Source organism: Marmota flaviventris, chromosome 3 (genome assembly GCF_047511675.1).
Source record: "Marmota flaviventris isolate mMarFla1 chromosome 3, mMarFla1.hap1, whole genome shotgun sequence".
In the NCBI taxonomy this organism is placed as follows: domain Eukaryota; kingdom Metazoa; phylum Chordata; class Mammalia; order Rodentia; family Sciuridae; genus Marmota; species Marmota flaviventris.
In genome coordinates, this window is record NC_092500.1 from 17,739,357 (window position 1) to 17,758,697 (window position 19,341).

Sequence of the window (19,341 nt, forward strand, 5' to 3'; positions counted from 1 at the left end):
CTACAGAATGAGTGAAAGAAAGAAGTTGAATAATCATAAAACATTTAGGCATGGTGGTACACACCTGTAATCCCAGTGACTTGGGAGCCTGAGGCAGGAAGATTGAAAGTTTGAGGCCAGCCTCAGCAACTGAACTTGGCCCTAAGCAATCTAGTGAGACCTGTCTCAAAATAAAAAATAAAAGGGTCTGGGGATGTAGCTTAATGGTAAAGTGCTCCTGAGTTCAGTGCCCAGAACAACAACAAAATTTAGCATGCTGCACGGCTGGTGCTTGCTCTGACTTGTCGTCCTTGTCATTGTGTTGTCCACACAGGGCTGGATGGCTGGGTGGCCGATGCTCTGTGCTTACTGTGCATCTCACATTGTGGCATGGCTGAGGATGAGCTACTCCAGGTTTTGGACATACTGGGCTACAGGAATAATTACAAAGTGACCACAGTGCACTGGGCTGCTTTCCGCAATGCCACTAAACAGTGGGTCCAGGAGAAGCCGAATGGTGTCCTCTACTTCCGACACCAGTCCTTGCGAAGTGCTGTGGAGAGCAAGCTGCTTGGTAAGGCTGAGTCTGTGAAAATACCTGCTAGTTAAAAGGAAGTAGGAGTTGCATCCAAGAGAAAGCTTGTAGTGGGCTTTCTCAAGTGGAAATGGAGGCCATAAAAATGCATGACATGTTTATATACATTCTCTGAGACTTGACTCTGATGGCCAGATGCCCCAGGGTTTTTTTCTGGCAGATAGTAGACTTCTGGAGGCAGGCAGTCCTGGGCTGCTCCGTTGGCTTCAGAGAGTCACTGGGACCCATCTCCTTATGTATCCCTGATTCACTACATTGGCTTATATTCTCAAGGTCACCTTGTGCTCATGGCTGCTGGAGCACCAGCCATCACATTACAGACAATAGGAAGGACAAAGAGAGGAAGAAGCTTATAAGAAGCTTTCCTACAAGTTTCACACTGACATTTCCACTATGCCTCTTTAATCTAGAACTTGATTACTTGGCCACATCTGGACATGAGGGAAGCTGGGGATTCAACTGGTGCACTGCTGTCCTAAACCAAGGCAAGGTTCTGTCACTAACAAAAAAATGGGGGAAATAGATATAGGTAGGAATTCGCCTCTGTCCTAACTCTAAAACCAAATTCTTATCCCTTCTGAAAAGAACTGCAGGTCTGCATCCAAGAAACTGCCAATCACATACACACTGGCTTAGAAGCAGAGCCCTGGGTGAGACTTTCCCAGAACATCAAGCCTGACAACTTGAAAAATCTTTAAATCTCAGCCTCTGGGAGGATTCCAAGCCCTGTGCAAATTTCTTCTAACTATATTCTTTTTTACTTACATTTTAAAAAAATATTTATTTTTTAGTTATAGGTGGACATAATGTATCCACTTTACTTTATGTGGTACTGAGGATTGAACCTAGTGCCCCACTCATGCCAAGTGAGTGCTCTATCTCTGGAGCCACAATCCCAGCCCTTTAATTACATTTTTAAGATATAAATTCTATTTTCTATCTCATCTGCCTCATATTGCAGTCACTCCTGCCAGCACTCCAGCTCTGTGATGCAGAGCAGAGGGCAGGCCTAGCAATGAGGTTGCGCTTAGATTTGTGGCAATTCTTCCACCCTTTGCTGTATGGTGGTTTCTTCTCAGTGCCGTTACTATACCAGGCACTTCATTACTTCACCTCACTTATTTCTCATGCAACCAGAACATCCCCAGATGAGGCTCAGCCCTGACAATGGTACTTCCCACCAGCTGGAAAGTCCCCTTCTGTTCCAGGTGTCCCTAGGAGTCCACCAGCAGTGGCTCATGTGCACTCCCATCTGCTGGCTGCTGTGGTCCAGAGTCTCTTCTGATTCCTCTTGTGCATGTGGGTGCCTCATAACTGCCCCCAGGGCAGAGGACACTGTAAAAAATGAACAGACCACACGACAAGAGTCCTGCCCCCTTTTTTTTCCTAAAGCAAGCAGATCTCAAGGTGCCCGAGTAGACCTTTGGGTAAGTGTCTCCTGGGAGATTTGAGCACCACTGATGCCTTTCTCTCCAGAAACCTGCCTTTCTCAGGCTCTTGGGGAACTCTTCCTGGAAAGAGCCTCTTCCATTTCTTCTTGTAACCTTGTACCTCATAAGAGCTCCCCAAAATCCAGTCTGTGAAGTCCATTTTTTCTGCCACTTTTGAGTGGAGGGAATCAATATGTCATAATGGTTGACAGTGGGATCCTGATGCCAGATTAGTAGTGAGACCTGGCATTCTTGCTTGCCAGTTGGTGATCTTGGCCACCCTGTGTCCCACGTTTCACGTTTACCAAATACATGTATCTACTTCATAGGATTGTTACTTGTGAGCATTCAATGAATTAATTCACGTAAAATACTTAGAACAGTGCCTGATCCATAGTAAATTCTTTTTAAAATTAGATCATTGTAATTATACATAGTAGTTGGATTCATTTTGACAAAATCATACATGCAAGGAATTTGATTCAAGCCCCTGTATCTTCATTTCCCTCCCCTCTTCCCTCCCCCTGTTCTCCCTCCTCTACTGATCTTTCTTTTGCTCCTTCTTCAATTTATTTTTGATTGGTACTTTCTTCATACACATAAAGGTGATATTCCCTTTGGTACATTTATATATGCATATAACATGATTTTGTTAAATTCATTCTATATTTTTTCTTCTTTTCCTTCCTTCCTGCCTCTTGTTCTCCTCCTACTTCACTGATCTTCCTTATATATTTATGATACCCAAACCCCCTTCCATAGTAAATTTTTAAGAAATATTAGCCACTATGACCTCCTCTTCATGACTGTCTTCCTGTGGCCTCCTGATCTCGAATTCAGTGGGTCTGAAGATGATTCTGCTACATTAGACAACTCCAAGCACATTTGACTCCCCTGGGACCATTCCAGCTACACTCAGGAGGTGTTTGCTGAATGAATATACAGCTGTCCCTGGCTGCCTACGTATTGAGGCCTGCTGTGTATCTGGAGGAGCACTAAATTCAGAAACTAAATCCTGCTTCTCTAGTTACTGGTCATGTGCTGATCAGAGCAAATCACTTGGTCTCTCTGATTTTTAAGTCACTTTATTTGTCATAGGTGGATTCATATTCCTATCTTCCTCATGAGAATGTTGTAAAAAGATAAAATTAAATGTAGTGTTTTTTATGAAAAATTTTTTTAAATTTATTTATTCTAATTAGGGATTTTATGAAAATATTTTCCACTTTTAAAGTTTTTTGTATTTTCTTTTTTAAAAAAATATATTTAAATGTTTTTGGTAGTTGTAGATGGACAGGATGCTTTTTATTTTATTTGTTTTTGTGGTACTGAGGATTGAATCCAGTGCCTCACCCATGCTAGGCAAACACTCTGCCACTAAGCTGCAGCCTTAGCCCTAAAATTTCTTTTGTGTATGCTAAACATGTGCTCTGCCACTGAGCTACACCCCCAGCCCCAAATTTTAGGCATTGTATTTAACACTACAAATCTTTAACTCATGGTAATATTTGTCCCACTTCTTTTTTTTCTTTCACCCCCCACCCCCACCCCACTTTCCCAATTTACAACCTACAGAATGCCTTTACCTTACACAGCAGGAGAGGGCCGCTTCTGTCCTATGACCATGGGATCAGGTACAGGTGGCTCACACCTTTTCTCCTGTGCTTAGCCCTCCAGCTTCTGATTCTACTGCAGACATTTGTGGATCTCTTAAGCACTTTGCCACCTGAGCATATCTGCACACCTTAGACCAAAAGGAACAGAGTCTTCCAGGGTGACCTGGACAGCTTTCAATGGAAATGCAGAATGGTTACTTAAACTTTGTTATTGTTCTTATGGAAGAGTTGGGCTTGGTGTGCCATCTGGCCATGTGTTCTACTCATCTTGCAAGCAAAGATGTCAAGCAGAAAATGTAAAAATATGTCTGGGCTGGGGCTGGGACTTAGTGGTAGAATTACCTGGCTCACATGAGGTCTTGGGTTCCATCCCCTGCACCACTGCAAACAAAGCAGAACAGTGAAAAACTCTTTTGTTAGTTTTCAGGGATAGCTACCCTAATTTAATTAAAGTCCTGTTTTTGAGAAGCTTATCTCTGGGCATTATAGGTTATCATAACTATTTTTCTTTGGAAATGAAGATATAATAGTCCTGGCTCCAACAACAAATTTGCCATTTATTTGCTCTGCTACTCTTTGGCTTACATGAGGTCCAGGCAATGGATTAATGCATACCTTTGAATGTTTGAAAGTGCTTATTTAGTCAGTGATCGTGGTGTATATTTAAAACAGAAAAGTAGGTTGCAAATATTTCCTTTGGGGAGAGGGAAAACCCAACACAAAAAGTCAACATGCTCACCGATGATCATAACTATGAATAATTCTTGGAGAAATTCAGACTGATGTAGAAGATCTTTTTTTTTTTTTTTTTTTCAAGCTACCTTGAATTTTATTTGGTAATTATGGCCACAGAGCTGTCATGTTTTTGTTACACTATTGACATATACAAAAAAGTCAGAAGCATTAAACTATAATTGATTTTAAAATAGGTATAACCACGCCTGTCAGGGAGAGCAGTCCAAATGCTTGTCAGAACCCAGTGAATCTCAAGAAAACACATTTTCACCTAGTCTTGGTCAGATACTTCCAGCAACAGAACACTTTTTGGAGAGTGTTTCAAGAATTGCCATGGCATATGAAAATGAGCGGATGCTTGGGGGCGTTGTGTAGCTTTCTCACAAACCCAAGGTGAGTCTTGCCAGTCTTAGTCTTTATGTTTACGCACATTTGGCTTTTCTGTTTTAATGTTGTTTAGATACCTATGGTTCCCTTGAGCAGGATGCATTCATTTATTCATTCAACTGCCCACTTGTTCATCTGGATGGGACCACCATCTGGCATCAGCTTCTGGGGTTGATGGGTCCCCTGGGTTGCTCCAGTCTGTCTGTCTGGCTTGCTCTGCAGAAGGTTCTTTTCCCCTTTCACTCCCTGTCCATCCTCTCCAAGTTAACTGGCATTCCAGAGAACTGGACAGGATTTGGAAAGGGATAAGGATGGGCTGTGCTCTCCTGCGAGACCCTCCTGTCTTCTTTCCTTCTTTTCCCTATACATTTCATCCCCCCTTCCCTCCTCCTTCTCCCTTATTTGTCTTTTTATTAAAAATTTTTTTTTTAGTTGTAGATGGACACAATACCTTTATTTTATTTGTTTTTATGTGGTGCTGGGGATCAAACCCAGCGCCTCTCGTGTGCTAGGCAAGCGTTCTATCACTGAACCACAACCCCAGCGCCCCCTTCTTTGTATTTTTAAACATCTACTGAGCACCCGTTCTGCCTCCTACACTGCCCTGGGGTGTAGTGAGTAAGCTGCAGCCCCAGGCCTTCTGTACTGTCCATCCAGTAGGGGGAAGATATGGAGTCAGTCACTATATATAGGGGCAAATGTTTTACTTGAAAATGACACAGTGAAGAGTATAAGCAGGAAGGATAGAGGACCCTTTGCCTGGTGGGTAGAGCCAGGGAGCCTTCCTGGAGGAGGGGACCTCCTGGACAAATAATTGGCTTTGACTGTTGATAACCAAAAGGCTCATATTTATCTGGTGATCAAAGTCATGTAAGTTAAGTTGTTTTTGACTAGATTAATGATATGTGGTAAATAGAAGAGCTTCCTTCAAGGCATAGAATACTAAAGTGATTCATATCCATACATTGTGTCATAAGTATCACAGATTTTATATCAAAAATCCAAAGCTCAAGCTTCTGGACAAGGCTGTACCTCATTCACTACTGGAATGTTTTATTAGAAGCTGGATACAATACTTCCAGGGCCTATTTGATGTCAGTGGCCAATATTAAAGCAGATCAGTGCCATAAAGTGAAGAGGAGACAAACCCTCTCAGGTATAGTACCAATGTTTCCGTAGTCCATTTTGCTGAGATATAGAGTGCTCAAAAGTTACTATTCTCCTCTTTCCTCACATCATTTTTGTCAATTCATTAGGCCTGATTATTCACAATGTAAGCCAACAATTTCTGAAGAAGGAAATTTCCAAAGGAAATCAGGAAAAAGGATGAATTTTGAAATAGCTTTTCTTTCTCTTCTTTTCCAGGGGTTTATTATTAACAGTGTTTTCTCTCTCTACTTCCTCATAACTTTAACCACACCCCTAATGCCTGCCTTCATTATCTGTATTTCTGACCTTGACCTCCTTTTGGAGTTCCAGAGTCCATCCCCCATTTCGTGATATGGCATTTGTTTTACTTTATTTTTTGTGGCACTGGGGATTGAACCCAGGGACTTGCACAGGCTAGGCCAGTGCTCTACCACTGGGCTGCACCCCCTCCAACTAATAATATTATTGCTTCATCAGCAGCTTTCCTGAGTGATCAGTGGATGCTTCAAATTAAATAGGTGCAAACCTAGATTAGTTCCCCTCCAATTTGTTCCACATTCCCTCTGCCTACTGATGGCAGCTTTAAATTAACACTCTCAGCACTAACTGTACCATCGAGGGTTGTCTCAATCCAAATTGGACCACTAATTCTTTGACTTTGTACTTAAGTCTTGGGTTGAAGAGGCTGGGCTTCGAACTTGCTGTCCTCTGACCTCAGCCTCCAGAGTTACTGGGATTACAAATGTGTGCCACCACACACAGCAGATGTGTGTGTAATATTTTTTTAGTTGTCAACAGGCCTTTATTTTATTTATTTACATGCGGTGCTGAGACTCAAACCCAGAGCTTCACACATGCTAGTCAAGCACTCTGCCACTGAACCACAACCCCAGCCCCAGATGTGGTTTTAAAAGGTCACTTTGGATGTTGTAAAAAGGTTGAAACAGAAAAGGGACAAGCATGGCTTCAGTGGTAATAACCTAGGTAGGAGGCAATGCTGGCTTAGACCAGGGTAGCCATGGGGACACAGAGGAAGGTTTGGGCACAGAATTCACAGGACTTGTTCACAGTTGGGTACAGAAGTCAAAGAAGATCCAATGATTCTGACTTGAAGGACTGGGTAGATTACCATTGTTGACCAAACAGGAAACACTCTTGAAGGAGCTGTTCAGGGGACAGAAGTCATGTTGAGTGTGGAGTGACTGTAGAAAGCCAGGCAGAGGTATTCACTGGGCTTCAAGAAAGAGCAGTGGCAGAGAGAAATGCCTACTTTAATGCCTGGATCATGGAATGAGATCATGAAGGAGAGGCCAGAAAGAGGCAGGTGTAGCAAGAGAAGAGAAGGCAGAATTAGAGAGGTAGGAGGAAAACCAGGTTTTAGAGCAAGAACTTTCCCAAAGTAAAGATGGGTGACCACATTAATTAAATGCCTAATATTCCATTTTGAATTATTTTCTGCCAAGTTGAAATCCTACAAAATACTCTACCTTCTTAGTAAGAGTGTCTTACAATCAAGTGTTTTGGAGGAAAGGGGTGGAGATGGGAGCATGAGTTAAGGGCCCAGACAATCATCAGAGAAGAGGGAATGGCAGGAAGTGGGTGCAGAACAGAAATTCCTTTTCCCCAAATGCACCAGGGGGAAGAAGGGGCTCCAGGAGAGAAAGCCAGATCCCAATGTCGAGTGGAGGGGCTTTCCAAGAGGCAGCTCCACAGCTGAAAGAGCAGCATTTCGTAGGATCTGTAGGACCGTCCCCTGGACCACAGAGCCTAGCTTCCCTCCCTGTGTGGGAAATGAAGAATCATTGTCCTTTTGGGGCGCTCATTCTTCATTTTCCCCTTCTGTTGTTCTAAGAGATAAGCAGGATACTTAAACTTTTGACCCCTGCCTGCTTCAAGAAAACGCCTTTTAAAAAATCCAAGTTTTCCAAGGGTACGATTAGTTGGAGGGAGGGGAGTGGGAGGCGGTGTCTGGTGGCCTGGTGGTGTTGCTGGGGGCTGGAGGGAGTGAGAACCCCGCTGTTGTAGTTCTCCCTCAGGCCGTGGAGTTTGGCTCTCCCTGGTGGCCGGAGGTGAATTATAAGCCCAACTTTTAGATTGACTGGAAACAGTGTGCCTTTGGAGTCTGGCACTCACTTCTCAGCGGCTTCTAGACCCATTACTCAGTGGCGGGGTTTGCTCCTTCTTGAGGGACGCATCCTGCAAAGTTGCGCCTCTGATAGATGACCAAGGGGAAGGGCTTTGAGACTAGAGGGCAACTTCAAGACTTGGTTTACTGTCTATAGATTTTCTATGGCATGATGCTCTTGTTTTGGCCTAGGGCCCTGGGTCACACTGAAATGAAGAAAATCCATTTCTAACTGCAGCTGCTTTTTTGGACAGTGCCAAAGACAGGAAGAGACAGATTAAGAATAGATGTGGCATGTGCAAGCGAGTGACAGAGGTTCTTGGAGGCAGGATGCCCAATGGTGGGAAGAAGGATGCATCCCAGCGTGATGCCGCAGGTGCTGCAAAAAATCAAACACGTTCTCAAAACTGGGTGGGCGAGACAGAGCAGAGGGCTTGCAACGCACCTGGTTAGAGGTACCTAAGGCGCCGGCTTAGGTACCTCACTGAACTCAGCGCTGCCCTTCACTCTGATTGGAGGAGTTCTGGTTACAAACCCCGCGATTGGCTAATTTTAGAATTGGGGTGGGTAAAAGGGAAGGGCTACAATTTTGAAAAGGACCCGCCAGACTTTCTGTTTCTCCCACCAGCATGGGTCCATCTGGGCAGATGGTTGGCTGTCCTCCAGGTGGCAGCTGTGGTAGGTGGGGAGCAATCATCTTATTAAGGGGTGAGCTTTCTAATGCGGACAAAGGGTAAATACATTATAGGTCTTGTCAGAAGGTTGCAGTAAAAAGAAAAACAATTTTTCATGATTAGTGTATAAAACACGGCCTCTTTACCTTTAGAAGCCTGTAAATATTTTTGATTTATTGGACAAAATAGTTGACTAAAATTTAAATAGTGCTACAGAAAAAAAAAAAAGAGCAAATGACCCAATTTGCAATGAATAGAAAATATGAAATATCTGAGAATAAATTTAACAAGAAATGTACAGGATCTTTATTTTATTTTTAAAAAGCTTCAAAATTATAGAAAATAGGATTACAGTATGGAGGGAGACAATCCATTTTCTTGGATGGGCCAACTCAATGTAAAGCTATCAATTCTTCCCCAATTTTGACATAAAGAATTCTAAGTGAAATCTCAATGGATTCAAGTATTTGTAAATTCTCAGAATGATTGCAGAAGTTGTTGAAGAAATTATATGTGAGAGAAGAGTGAAATAATTAGGGTACTTTGAGTGTCAGGTTATTTGAATGTATTATGCAGCTATAATCATTTTAAAAATATCACCATGAACAAAATGAGACCGCTCTGTGGAACAACACAGATGCTCAGATGCTCAGGTATAGGTAGAACGGGGGAAGTGAGAGAACCTTCTCATAATCTGTTTCTATTTATGGAAAGAAATAGCGCTGGAAAAGTAGTACAATGGTAATGGTTTGCTATTGGGTGAAAAGCTTACTTTTCTGAAACATCACACTAAAATAATTTCCAGAAAGGATTAGTTAAATGTAAGAAAATGAAACTATATTTAAAAATTACAAGAAAATGTAGGTAAGCCTAAGCAAGAAAGCAACAGAATAAATCATGAAGGAGAACATAATTGACAAATCTAATTAAACACATAAAATTTTTGTACGTGAAAGAAAGCAAAACACCACCAATAAGACAACTTAGAAAATCAGAAATACATATAGAAAGCAAGTGAGCAGCTAGGAAAAATATTTATAACGTATAATATTTATAACATATAACAATAGGCAAAAGATTGATATTTCTAAGATGCAGAGTTAATGTGTAAGAAACTGTCAACCATCTTCCAAAGGGGCGGTTATCATTTTGCATTTCTTTTTTTTTTAAGATAAAGAGAGAATTTTTTAATATTTATTTTTTAGTTTTTGGTGGACACAACATCTTTATTTGATTTTTATGTGGTGCTGAGGATTGAATCCAGTGCCCCGCGCATGCCAGGTGATTGCCCTACGGCTTGAGCCACATCCCCAGCCCCTCTCCATTTTTTTCCATGCTCCCACCCCCACCCTCTGTTATGGATCAGCATCCACTTATCAGAGAAAACATTTGGCCTTTGTTTTTTCGGGATTAGCTTACTTAGCATGATATTTTCCAACCATCCATTTACCTGTAAATGCCATGATTTTATTCTCTTTTAATGCTGAGTAATATTCCATTGTGTATATATACCACAGTTTCTTCATCCATTTATCTGTGAAGGGCATCTAGGTTAGTTCCATAATTTCGCTATTATGAATTGAGCTGTTATAAACATTGATGCAGCTGTGTCCCTGTAGTATACTATTTTTAAGTCCTATGGGTATAGACTGAGGAGTGGGATAGCTGGGTCAAATGATAGTTCCATTCCAAGTTTCCAAGGAATCTCCATACTGCTTTCCAGATTGGCTGCACCAATTTGCAGTCCTACCAGCAATATAAGAGTGTGCCTTTTCCCCTACATCCCCACCAACACTTATTGTTGCTTGTATTCTTAATAACTGCCATTCTGACTGGAGTGAGATGAGTAGTAGTTTTTTTTTAATAATTTTTTTAATTGTAGATGGACACAATACCTTTATTTTATTTATTTATTTTTATGTAGTGCTGAGGATTGAACCCAGTGCCTCATAGATATGAGGCAAGTGCTCTTCTACTGAGTCACAATCCCAGCCCCTTAGAGTTATTTTGATTTGCATTTCTCTTATTGTTGAACATTTTTTCATATATTTGTTGACCAATTATATATATTCTTCTAAGAAGTGTTTGTTCAGTTCCTTAGCCCATTTAATGATTGGGTTATTTGTTTTTTGGTGTAAAGTTTTTTGAGTTCTTTATGCTGAAGATTAGTACTCTATCTGACATGTGTGTGGTAAAAAATTGCTCCTATTCTCTAGGCTCTCTATTCATCTCACTGTTTCTTTTGCCGAGAAGAAGCTTTTTAGTTTGAATCCATCCCATTTATTGATTCTTGATTTTATTTCTTGTGCTTTAGGAGTCTTGTTGAGGAAGTAGGGGCCCAATCCAACATAATGAAGATTTGGGCCTATTTTTTCTTCTATTAGACCTGAGGTCTCTGGTCTAATTCCTAGGTCCTTGAACCACTTTGAGTTGAGTTTTGTGCATGGTGAGAGATAGGGGTTTAATTTAATTTTGCTGCATATGGATTTCCAGTTTCCCCAGTACCATTTGTTGAAGAGGCTATCTTTTCTCCAATATGTTTTTGGTACCTTTATCATCTAGTATGATATAACTGTATTTATGTGGGTTTGTCTCTGTGTCCTCTATTCTGTACCATTGGTCTACAAGTCTGATTTGGTGCCAATACTGTGCAGTTTTATTACTATAGGTTTGTAGTATAATTTAAGGTTTAGTATTGGGATGCCACCTGCTTCACTCTTCCTGCTAAGGATTGCTTACCTATTCTGGGTCTCTTATTTTTCCAGATGAATTTTATGATTGCTTTTTCTATTTCTATGAGAAATGTCATTGGGATTTTGATTGGAATTGCATTAAATCTGTAAGGTGCTTTTGATAGTATGGCCATTTAAAATTTTTTTTTTTTTAGTTGTCAGTGGACCTTTATTTTATTTATTTATATGTGGTGCTGAGAATCGAACCCAGTTCTCACACATGCTAGGCCGGTAGGTGCTCTATCACTGAGCCACAACCCCAGCCCAGTATGGCCATTTTGACAATATTAATTCTGCCTATCCAAGAACAGGGAAGATCTTTCCATCTTCTAAGGTCTTCTTTAATTTCTTTCTTTAGTGTTCTGTAGCTTTTATTGCAGAGGTATTTTACCTCTTTTGTTAAGTTGATTCCCAAGAATTTTTTAGTTTTTGAGGCTGTTTTCCTAATTTCTCTTTCAGAAGATTTGTCACTGATGTACAGAAATGCATTTGATTTAGGGTGTTGATTTTATATCCTGCTACTTTGCTGAATTCATTTATTAGCTCTAGAAGTTTTCTGGTGGAATTTTTCAGATCCTCTAGGTATAGAATCGTGTCATTGGCAAATAGTGATAGTTTCAGTTCTTCTTTTCTTATTTGTATCCCTTTAATTTCTTTCATCTGGCTAATTCCTCTGGTTAGAGTTTCAAGAACTGTGTTAAATAGGAGTGGTGAAAGAGGGCATCCCTGTCTTGTTCCAGTTTTTAGAGGGAATGCTTTTAATTTTTCTCCATTTAGAATGATGTTGTCCTTGGGCTTAGCATAGATACCTTTTACAATGTTGAGATATGTTCCTATTATCCCTATTTTTTTAGTGTTTTGAACATGAAGTGTTACTGTATTTTGTCAAATGCTTTTTCCTGCATCTATTGAGATGATCATATGATTATTATCTTTATTTATCTTTATTTATCTATTGATGTGATGAATTACATTTATTAATTTCCATATATTGAACCAAACTTGCATCCCTGGGATGAACCCCACTTGATCATGGTGCACTGTCTTTTAAATATTTTTTTGTATTTGATTTGCCAGAATTTTATTGAGAATTTTTGCATCTATGTTCATTAGAGATATTGGTCTGAAGTTTTCTTTCCTTGATGTGTCTTTGTCTGGTTTTGGAATCAGTGTGATATTGGCATCATAGAATGAGTTTGGAATTGTTCCCTCTTTTTCTATTTCATAGAATAATTTGAAGAATATTGGTATTAGTTCTTCTTTGAAGGTCTTATAGAACTCAGCTGTGAATCCGACTGGTCCTGGACTTTTCTTTTGATGGCATCTTCTATTTCATTGCTTGAAATTGGTCTGTTTAACTTGTGTATAGCATCCTGATTCTGTTTGGGTAAATCATATGACTCTAGAAATTTGTTGATGTATTCAATATTTTCTATTTTATTAGAGTACAAATTTTCAAAATAGTTTCTAATTATTCTTCTGCATTCTGTATTGTCCATCATTACATTCCCTTTTTAGTAATTTGAGTTTTTTCTTTCCTTCTCTTTGTTAGTGTTGCTAAGGGTTTATCAATTTTATTTATTTATTTTTAAGAATCAACTTTTTGTTTTGTTATTTTTTTCATTTATTTATTTTGTTTCAATTTCATTGATTTCAGCTATGATTTTAATTATTTCTTGTCTTTTACTACTTTTGGTGTTGATTTGTTCTTCTATTTCTAGGGCCTTGAGATGTAATGTTAGGTCATTTATTTGTTGACTTTTTCTTCTTTTAAGGAAGAAAACTCCAAACAATGAACTTTCCTCTTAGTACTGCCTTCATTGTGTCCCAGAGATTTTGATATGTTGTATCAGTGTTTTCATTTACCTCTAAGAATTTTTTTCTTTTAATATATATTTTTTTTAGTTGTAGTTGGACACAATACCTTTATTTTATTTTTTTATTTTTATGTGGCACTGAGGATTGAACCCATTACCTCTCACGTGCTAGGAGCACTCTACTGCTGAGCCACAACCCTAACCCCCTAAGAATTTTTAAATCTCCTCTCTGATGTTTTCTGCAATCCATTGTTCATTCAATAACATATTATTTAGTCTCCAGGTGTTGGAGTAGCTTCTATTTTTCATTTTATCATTGATTTCTAATTTTATTTCATTATGATCTAAATAGAATGCAGGATAGTATTTCTATTTTTTTTTTTTTTTGTATTTGCTAAGAGTTGCTTTGTGGCATAATTTATGGTCTGTTTTAGAGAAGGATCCAGGTGTTGCTGAGAAGAAAGTGTATTCACTCATTGATAAATGAAATATTCTATATATGTCTGTTAAGTCTAAATTACTGATTGTATTTTTGAGTTCTATAGTATCTTTCTTTAGGTTTTGTTTGGGAGACCTATCCAGTGATGAAAGAAGTGTGTTAAAGTCACCCAGTACTATTGTGTTGTAGTCTATTTGACTCTTGAAATTGAGAAGAGTTTGTTTGATGAATATAGATGCTCCATTGTTTGGGGCATATGTATTTATAATTGTTATGTCTTGTTGATGTACGCTTCTCTTAAGCAGTAGGAAATGACCCTCTTTATCCCCTTTGACTAACTTTGGTTTGAAGTCTACTTTATTTGATATGAGGATGGAAACCCCTGCTTGTTTACACAATCCATGTGAGTGGTACGTTTTTTCCCAACCTTTCACCTTCAGTCTATGGATGTCTTTTCCTATGAGATGAGTCTCTTGTAGGCAGCATAGTGTTGGGTCTTTTTAAAAAATCCAATCTGCCAAGCTGGGCTTGCGGCTCAGTGGTAGAGGGGTTGCCTAGCACCCATATAAAAAGTAAATGAATAATAAAGCTATGGGAAAAAAAGTTACCTCATTAAAAAAAATCTAATCTGCCAGTCTTTGTCTTTTGATTGGTGAGTTTAGGCCATTAACATTCAGGGTTATTATTGAGACATGGTTTGTATTCCCAGTAATTTTTGGTTTTTAACTTGACTTGGTTCCTCCTTTGATTGATTTTTCCTTTAGTGTAATACCTCCCTTTGCTGATTTTCATTGTTTTTCATTTCCTCCTCATGGAATATTTTGCTAAGGATGTTCTGTAGTGCAGGCTTTCTCGATGTAAATTCTTTTAACTTCTTAAACTTTTGTTTATCATGGAAGGTTCTTATTTCATTATCAAATCTGAAGCTTAATTTTGCTGGATATAAGATTCTTGGTTGGCATCCATTTCCTTTCAGAACTTGGTATATGTTTTTCCAAGATTTTCTAGCTTTGAGGGTCTGGGTTGAGAAATCTTAAGAGATCCTAACTGATTTTCCCCAGTATGTAATCTGATTCCTTTCTCTTGTGGCTTTTAACATTCTTTCCTTGTTCTGTATGCTGGACATTTTCATTATAATATGCTTTGGTGTAGCTCTATTGTGATTTTCTACATTTGGTGTCCTGTAAGCCTCTTGTATGTGATTTTCCAATTCATTCTTCAGATTTGGGCAATTTTCTGATATCATTTCATTGAATAGATTGTTCATTCCTTTGGTTTGTAACTCTATGCCTTCCTCTGTCCCAGTAATTCTTAAATTTGGTCTCTTCATGTTATCCCATAATCCTTGGATGTTCTGCTCATGGTTTCTTACCATCTTCACTATGTAGTCAACAGTGAAGATTATTTTATTTTATATTAGATTCTTTTATTAGATTATATATTTTCAAGATTATATATTTTATCTTCATTGTCTGAGTTTCTGTCTGTTAGTGATGCTTTCTATTGAATTTTGAATTTGGTTTATTGATTCCTGCATTTAAGGATTTCTGTTTTTTCTTTTTCTTTCAGAATCTCTTTATTGAAGTAATCTTTTGCTTCCTGTATCTACTTATGTAGTTCTTTATCAAAATGATCTTTTGCTGCCTATGTTTTCTCTCTTATGTCATCCATTAATTCACAAAACATTTTAATTATGTACATCCTGAACGCCTCCTCTGACATTTCTTCTGCTATGCTGGCCATGGATTCTAATAATGTATCTTGGTTTGTTTGGGGCACTTTCTTCCCTTGTTTTTTCATGTTGTTCATGTGTCTTCCCTTCTAGCAGTGTGGATGAGATGTTATAGTTTTTACCCTATTGACTTATAGTGTCCCTGAAGGGTTCTTCTTTAAGGGGGAAATCAATATTAACAGATCCCAATACAAACCATGTACAGCTTTAAACCAAATAACTCTATTAAGACGTTTACAGTTTTGTCACAATAGACAGAAATGGTGAGTTCAATTAGTATTTATACTGTAATTTTTTTAAAAAAAATATTTATTTTTTAGTTGTAGTTGGACATAATACCTTTATTTATTTGTTTATTTTTTTATGTGGTGCTGAGGATTGAACCCAGGGCCTCACATGTGCCAGGCGAGCGTTCTACTACTGAGTCACAACCCCGGCTTGGGGTCTACAGTTTCTGATGGTGGACAAAGAGAGAACTGGAGGTGGACTGTAGGATGAGATGTTAAGGAGGTAGGAGGTGAGGACATAGAGTTATTGGATCTTAGGAAGAGTGAGGAAGGAATCGAAAGATGTTGGCTAGTAGCAGGAGAAAAGAGGGAAAGAGATTTTGGGGAGTCAAGTAAGTAGGAAGACAATAGAGTACAAAAAACAAACAAACATAAAAATTAAGAAAAAAAATGTAAATATTAAAAAGAATATAAAAACAACTATAATATACTATTCAGAAATCCCAGTCCTCAGTAGCCTAATGCATGGAAAGTACTTGGTTTCCCAAATGTTGGGGATATGAGGGTGGGAAAAGAGAGAGAGAAAAAAAGATAAAGAAAAAAAAAAAAAGAGAGAAAAAAAATCTCAAAGGAAAATTAAAGGATTGTTTTGTTGGAGTTCAGTATCTTTCTTGCTTCTCTTATCATCCAGTAGGTGGGGTTGTCTGTGGTTTGCTGGTATCCCTACCTCAGGATGGTGAAGGCTATTAGGGTGGAGGGTTTGTCTTGAGGATGGAGCTGGAGGTGGGGTATAGCACTTGCTGGTCCCCCATGGGAGACTGCACCCCAAGGATCTCCTTTGGGGCCCGCTTGTGTGATGTGGGCACCTGGTCTTATCCCCTTATATTGCCTGCAGACCTCACAATCTTGGTCTCCAATTTAGTCTCTAAACTGTGTCTCACTCACCCCTCCCTTTCTACTTCCCAATCAGGAACCTCTCTCTCCAGACTCTTGTGGGCTGCGCTCTGGGGGCTGTGCACCTGCTGTGTGGAGAGCTGTTTTGTATCAGGCAGTTCAGGGCCAGGCTTTGCGAGCTACAGACTGGCCACATAGCTATAAGTGCTGTGCTGGGTTAGTGGCTGCAGGGAGAGTGGGGGGTTGGGGGCTATGGGTACCTTGATATTGCTTCTAGGCTTCAACTGGTGTCCCAAGCTGGGAGTTGCCCCAACTAAAGTCAATGATGGAGGTAGCAAGGATAACCCAAGATGGCAACAAAGGTGTCCCAAGATGGAGGTGGCTGCTTTCAGAGATGGGATGTCAGGGTCAGCCCAGCAATGGCATTGGGTGGTGTGTTTGGAGATGAAACTCAGTGGCATGTAGCATTGCTCTGTGTCACGCAGCTGTCTCCAGACCCTGTCTGGTGTCCCCAGGAGCAGGCTGCCATGTGGAAGGGACTGTGGCAGCGGTTGCAGATTCCCAAGATGGAGGCAACTAGGGGAGCCCCACGTTGGTAGTTGGGGGTCTACAAGGGAGCGGTGGCTGGGGGTCCTGCACGGACACTGATGCTGGGGGTCCTGCTCAGCATGGCTGCCAGGGTCCTGCATGGGCAAGCAGCTGGGATTCCTGCATGGGAGCAGCTGTCAGGGGTCTTCTAATAACTTGCAGAGAAATAGTATTCCCACTGCTTGAATTCTAGGCCACAGAGCGACAAGGAATGCAGCCTCCCTCTAGCCCCCCGTCTTGGATCCCCCTCTTTGGGATTTTCTATAGATAATTATATATACCACTTGTGAGCAAAGTCTGTTTTTATTTTTTAAATATTTTTTTAGTTGTTGATGGACCTTTATTTATTTATTTTTTGAAATTATTTGTCTATAGTGCTGAGAATCGAACCCAGTGCCCCATGCATGCTAGGCAAGCACGCCACCACTGAGCCACAACCCCAGCCTGCAAAGTCTGTTTTTATTTTTTTTTCCTTCTCAATATGTATATCTTTTATTTACTTTTCTTGTCTTATGGCAGTAGCTGGAATTCCTAGTGCAATGTTGAATAGGAATGGTGAGTGAGAATATTCCAGCTTCAACTCTTCACTGGCACCACTCTGGTGAGCCCACCATTGTTATCATCTCTACCTGTCCTGCTGTAACAACCCCATTACTGGACTTCCTACTTTAGCTTTTGTTCCTATAAAGTCCATTGTCTACGTGGTAGCCAGAATGAAAATTTAAGAAAGTAAACCCGATCATCTCATTTCCCAGATTAGGACCACTCCAATGGCTTGCTATAGCATTTAAAATAAAACTCTTCAGCCTACCCTGATGCCTAATATACTTGGGCCCCTCTATGCCTGGGTAGCATTATCTTATAGGATTCATCCTCTTGACCTCTTCATGTCAGACACACTGGCCTTCTTTCTGTCCTTAAAGTATTTCTGCCTTTGGGCTTTAGTACCAGCTGTTCCCTATGCCAAGAATGTTCTTTCTATTGATAATTGTGGTGCCAGTTCTTTTTGGTTATGCAGATCTCAGCTGAAGAGTTACTTCCTCAATGAATGCTATATTCAGTCATTCTTTATAGTGTTAATTTGTTTTAATTCTCTGCATAGCTTTTTCTGCTACCTGATATTTCTTTTCTTTTAATTGTCTAACTCTGCTTTCTGTCCCCTGTTCCAGACCTTCCACCCACCAGAATATGAGTTCCTGGGAACAGGATCCTTCCTGTCTTGGCCATTGTTAACATCCCAACACAGAGTCAGTGCCTACTTTGCCTCCATTCTTCTCTTGACCCAAACACCCTTGCTCTCTCTGCTCTTCTGTCTCCTCCTTTCAGTTCTCTTGGCTCCCCACTCTTTCCTGTTCTTGAATCTTTACATATTCTGTTCTGCAACCATTTTGTCTCAGAATCTCCTATTCTTTATTTAACTCTCAGTTCAATGTCACTTATATAGAGAAATCTCCTTAAGTTTGTATCATCACCTCTTTTATGTTTATATTCATAGTTTTAATTTTATATTCATTTATAAGATTACTGGATGAACTGCCTCCCATTTTTCTGACAGCCCAAGAGTCAGGGCCTAGGTCTGATTGAGCTCATCTTTTGTCTCTGTACTCAGGACAGTGCCTGGTTCTTGGAAGTTGCTCATAAGTGGCTACTGGCATCACGGATTCATTAAAAAAAAAATACTACACTTAACTGGTTCTAAGATGTAGGTTTAACAACATTTCTGAAATAAGGATGCATCTTGTAGTTGCTGGCATCTGAGAGTGGATTAAAAAAACAGTATAAAATTTAAACAAATATATTAGGATATTTTATCTTAGTAGTAATCAAAGAAATGCAAGTTAAAACAATAGGTGTCACATTGTAAATGATTTTTTTTTGCAATGATTAAAAAAAAAAACAACCCATAGTAATACTGGCACAGATGTGAGAAAATGGGTCTTTTACATGCTATAGGTAAGAGTTTATATTGGGCCAATCTTTCTGGAGAGATTTGGCAATATGTATTCAAATCCTTAAAAATATTAATATTCTGTGGCTTTTATTTTGAAAAAATATTCTAAGGAAAAAATCTTGGATGTTTGAGAAGATTTTGCCAATATTTTCCATTATATAACGTTTTATGATAGTGAGAAATTGACTCACTAATGGTAATCCATAAAATGGAATACAATCTGGTTATAAATATGTGTATTCTTAAAGAATATTTAAGAGCTGGGGCTGTG

At 39.5% G+C, this 19,341-nt stretch overlaps 1 protein-coding gene across 1 annotated transcript in view; it reads left to right on the forward strand.

Moving 5' to 3' along the window:
- Nucleotides 1-19,341, forward strand: part of LOC114101661 (putative tetratricopeptide repeat protein 41) — a 71,577-nt gene that overhangs the window by 21,864 nt on the left and 30,372 nt on the right. Inside the window, exons 6-8 of the mRNA XM_071609587.1 lie at nt 314-553; nt 4,550-4,748; nt 5,720-5,898. Coding sequence (XP_071465688.1) covers nt 314-553; nt 4,550-4,748; nt 5,720-5,898 — 618 coding nt within the window. The remainder of the gene's footprint in view (nt 1-313; nt 554-4,549; nt 4,749-5,719; nt 5,899-19,341) is intronic.